Source organism: Nicotiana attenuata, unplaced genomic scaffold (genome assembly GCF_001879085.1).
Source record: "Nicotiana attenuata strain UT unplaced genomic scaffold, NIATTr2, whole genome shotgun sequence".
In the NCBI taxonomy this organism is placed as follows: Eukaryota; Viridiplantae; Streptophyta; class Magnoliopsida; order Solanales; family Solanaceae; genus Nicotiana; species Nicotiana attenuata.
Window position 1 is genome coordinate 145,152 of NW_017671194.1, and position 4,507 is coordinate 149,658.

General features: G+C 39.6%; 1 protein-coding gene across 1 annotated transcript; it reads right to left on the reverse strand.

Moving 5' to 3' along the window:
- Positions 1–2,890: 2,890 nt before the first annotated feature.
- LOC109206588 (24-methylenesterol C-methyltransferase 2-like) lies at positions 2,891–4,283 on the reverse strand. The gene has a single exon (XM_019369425.1). It carries the CDS (start codon positions 4,180–4,182, stop codon positions 3,109–3,111), a length of 1,074 nt encoding a protein of 357 aa, XP_019224970.1. The 5' UTR covers positions 4,183–4,283; the 3' UTR covers positions 2,891–3,108.
- Between the last annotated feature and the right edge of the window lie 224 nt (positions 4,284–4,507).

A 4,507-nucleotide genomic window follows, 5' to 3' on the forward strand; every position in this document is an offset into this window, starting at 1 on the left:
GATGGCTTCGTATTTCACCCTCCACCAAAGTTTAGCATCACGCTGAAGATACATGGCAGCAATTACTACCTTTTTTGCTTCTTCTAACTCCCCCACAGCATCAAAGTACTGTTCGATGTCGAAGATGAAGTTATCCACTTTTTTGGCATTCCTAGCTCCATTGCATGGTTTTAGCTTAAGAATCTTCAGCTTTGTGGCACAGGGGCAAGGTTCATAGCACCCCCGATTTGGTTTCCGCCTCCTTGAAGTAGGCCTTGTACTGCAGCATTGACAATATTGAGCTGGCCTGTCAAGTTGTCTAAAGTTTGTTGCATGGCAGTCACCCTATCTGCCTCTTGTGCCCTGTAGGATAAACCTTTGGTATGCTCCTGTTGGAGGCCCTCTGTCGCTGCCCATATGGCTACAGTTTTTCGGTCTCCCTCAGAATCGCGACTGATGTTCGCAATGTCATCTTCGACCTGCCGCATCCTGCGGTCCAGGTCATCCAACCTTTGCACTAGGTTGGTTCTTAGATCAAGCACAGTATTTACAATAAGTCATAATACGTCAGCCGTCTCTTCAAGGGCCACAACGCGATCCCCATGATTCACCATGGTAAGAAAATGATGGTAGTGATAATGTGTTCCCTCTTCCAATATCGAGCCTAGGCTTTGATACCAACTATTACGCAGCGCCTCCCTGATATTCCTTGGAAGGGCGACGTAAGGCTATAAAACCGATGTCTGTGTAGTTATTATCCGCCAACTAGGGTCCCCTCCATACTCTAGACGAGATTGTCAGTGTCGTATGGAAAAACCAATGTCAAGAGCAATTGAGAGAATAGAAAAGAGAATTAAGAATGAAAGATAGCTTGATTGCATTAATGAAAACTATTACAGAAAAGCAACACGGTGTCGAGGGGGAGAGACAACAGTACAGAAAATAGTTTTCTTGCTAGAAAATTTGATTGCTTGATCCCTCCTAATAGTACTTAAAAAAAATAAACCAAAGTTAAAGGATTTGACATAACTAAGCCAAAGAGATATAATGGAAATACATGAAGTAAAACTATTCTATATTTACAATAGAAATGACTTAGATTCATACACAGCAGAAGCAGGTCCGCTGGCAGCAACCTTGTCTTTAGCATCAAAGACTGCGCGCGCGGCGCTGTTGGCTTCTGCCTGCGGCTGGGAGCTGGCGAGGGCTATCGATGGGGCGACATAGGCACAAGAGCGTTTGTCACTTGGCCCGGCCAAGACCACGGAGCCGTCTATGGCGCTAGACGTTGGGAGGCTTGCCAGGATGCCATGGGGCGCGTCCAAGGGGTCATGGGGCATGGCTAGAAAGCTGCCTATGACAGTACTAACGTCCCTTTTGCCGAGGGCGTTGCATTCTTAATGGATGCAGGTGGGTAAGTCAAACTAGAAATGTTGTAATTGTATCACATGTTCCACTAGCCTTGTTGCCGGCACTATCATAGTACTCTTTTGTATCTGTTAGAGGCTTCATAGACATAGTGTAGGTTGTATATTGGTTTTGGAAAAGTCAAACTAGAAATGTTGTAAGTATCACATGTTCCACTTTAAACTATGAATGTGTAATGTATTTTGAGAATTATAAGTGAAGTAGCTAATGATAATAAAATTAATGTCGTCCATGAGATTCTCCCATTGTATAATGAATGGCACATGTCTTCACTTTATTCGTGGGTAAGGTCGAGTAGAAAGCATCAAGTCGGCTTGCTTGATCGGGATATCTCGGTTGAGCGTCGGTCGCTCTCCCCGATGTCGGGGCGTGACATTGATAACCATTGAGCAAAAAAATCCGAACCAAACCGACATATAAATATAGTAATTGTTATATACACTTTTAAGATTTTATATAGAATTTTCTTTAAACAATATCTAGAAATATTTTGGATCCTCTCATGGGATGTAATATTTAATCGAATTATTAAGTTCATTCATCTTTATTTACCTTAAGTCATGGGTTGTATCACTTTCTTATTGTAATTGAAATGCGTCAAACATCTATTTGTTTCTTCCATATTCATAGGTCAAGGTTTCTTATATCTTTTTCGAATTTGAAATGACATTTTGATAATTTAAAATTAAATAGAACATATTATTTAGGTATCATATTAATTTTTATGTTTAATTATTAAATTCGGTTAACCTTGAAACCGTACATCAATAAAAAATAATTATTGTTACACGACTAAGAAAATAAATATCACGTGTTACTAAAAAATTTCTTTCATAAGAATATTTTAATATATCATATTATCATATTTTTTTACTAAACATATATTCACTTATCAATACTTTATCTATAACTTTAACAAAGTAAGATGAAAATAATATTCATATAATAAAAAAAATCGAAAAACCGATAAAATGGAACCAATCCAAACTTAACCAATATAATTGGTTTGATTTGATTTTGATAAAAACCAAACTAACCGGTCCGCAACGGAGAATCCTACGTTTTACTATCTTGGAGCACGTTTTCAGACTAATAAAAGTTCTAATAATTTTCTAGTATAGGATGCATCCACGATCTAAATTTTCACATTAGCAGTTCGTTGTTGGATGATTTATTCGGGCCTCAAAACAACTTTTACTAAAATAATTACGTAGCAGTCATGGCAAGTTTTTGTAGTAAAGAAAGTAATAACCTATTTAGCTTAACATATCACGTGCAGTGTTCATTCAATAACACAAGAACGGGACATCTACAGAGAAGAGAGCCGCGCAACAGCAACATTCCGAATCTCAACCTCAAAACTAATCGGCTAGTATTGTCAAACTTCCCACAGATTTCTCCTTAAACGAAACTAAAGAAAGGATCTTTCTGCTTAGACCTTGCAATACTAACAATAAGCAAGAAATAACTAGCCATCTTAAACTATATCAGAAGAAGATGATATATTCAAAGTTTCATCAAACAACAAATTGATTTTTAAATTAAAAAAAGAACAAGAAGAGGAAAACAACAGTAAATTAAATCCAATAATATAATAGGGCTAAAAAAACATGTAGATACCAAAGCGAGCAAAAGAGCTGAAATAACCAATAACTTCTATCGAAAATGTCTAGATACTGCATTGGAAAAAGGCATGTTAAATTATTCAGGCTTTCTGCAGAGAATCATATGCATAGGAGTGAAAATGCCAGTGTCACCCCCTTTAGACAAATAATCAGCCGTCACAAACAACATGTCGTGCACATCAACCGCTCCTTTAGGTGCAATACCAAGCCATGCAAGCACTGTCACCAAAATGTGATTCCTCCAGTAAGCAATCTTCCCCATTTTCAGCCTTGTCCACCACGGCTTCGCTGGTGGCTTAGCCAAATTTTTCTCCTTTACCACCTCGAACCCCACTTTCCTAGCAATTCCACCAATGTCCTTGTAGCTTCTCAACCCCGGTAATGCATCACCCCTTTCAATCCCTTGAATTATCTCCACGTGTTCCGGATTATTCGAATTGTACAATTCGGTCGTAACCCACTCGTAGGAGACGTAAAAAGATCCGGGCTTTAACACTCGATAGATCTCTTTATACACTTCTTCGAGCTTTGGGGCATGACATGTGGCTTCAATGGAATAAACTCCATCGAAAGTGTTGTCAGCAAAAGGCATTTCCAAAAAGTTGCCACAAACCACCTCGCAGAGGGAGTCAAGCCTGGCTTTCTTGTTGTGGGCTCGAGCCCGTTTCACCTGGTACTCATTAATGGTGATGCCGACTACATTAGCACCTGAATGGGCTGCGATAGTCCGCATCGGCCCGCCAACCCCACAGCCAGCATCGAGAATGCGGGATCCGGGTTTTACACCCAAGAGATCGACGGCCATTTCCTCATGCATGCGGGTGGCATCGCGATGGGATTTTCCTGGGATAGAAGGCGAGAAGTGAAAAGATTGACCCCAACCCCACTCGTACATATCAGTCACGAGGTTATAGAAAGTGTCAACAAAGGCAGGGACTTTATCGGCGGTGTTAATATTCTCTTTAGGGCAGCGGAAGAAAGACCAGTACTGTTTGTAACCTTCTTGAACTTTCTCTTTGGCTAAAGAACCGAAGGAAAGTTGGACGGCACGTTTACCCTTTTGCTCGGCAGAACCAAGGATGCAAAGGAACCAGTAAAGGCCGCCGCCGGCGAGAAGGGAGGCAGTAAAAAAGAGAGTAAGAAAATCCATGAGAAAGTGAGAGCATAGAAGATGGGTAAGAAGAGAGTGGGTTTTTATGGTGAGCTTCTTTTGGGGATCTTTTTGAGGGGTTTTGAAAGAGTCATGGGGTGGACAACAGGATTCATGGCATTATAATTAGGGAGGATAAAGTTGACTTCTTCCTCCAACGCTATTAATGCCAGATTTAATATTTAATATAGGATATTACTATTAACGTTAGAGAATAATGCGATTAAAACACATAAAATTAAATTTTCTTAAAAAAATTATCTTTAATAATTTACTCCATGAATTTTGTTTATCCTTAAAATTGGATAAGAATTGAATTTATACG

What these genes read in the sequence shown, in the direction of transcription:
- LOC109206588 (XM_019369425.1), bottom strand. Translation starts at nt 4,182, where the DNA reads ATGGATTTTCTTACTCTCTTTTTTACTGCCTCCCTTCTCGCCGGCGGC.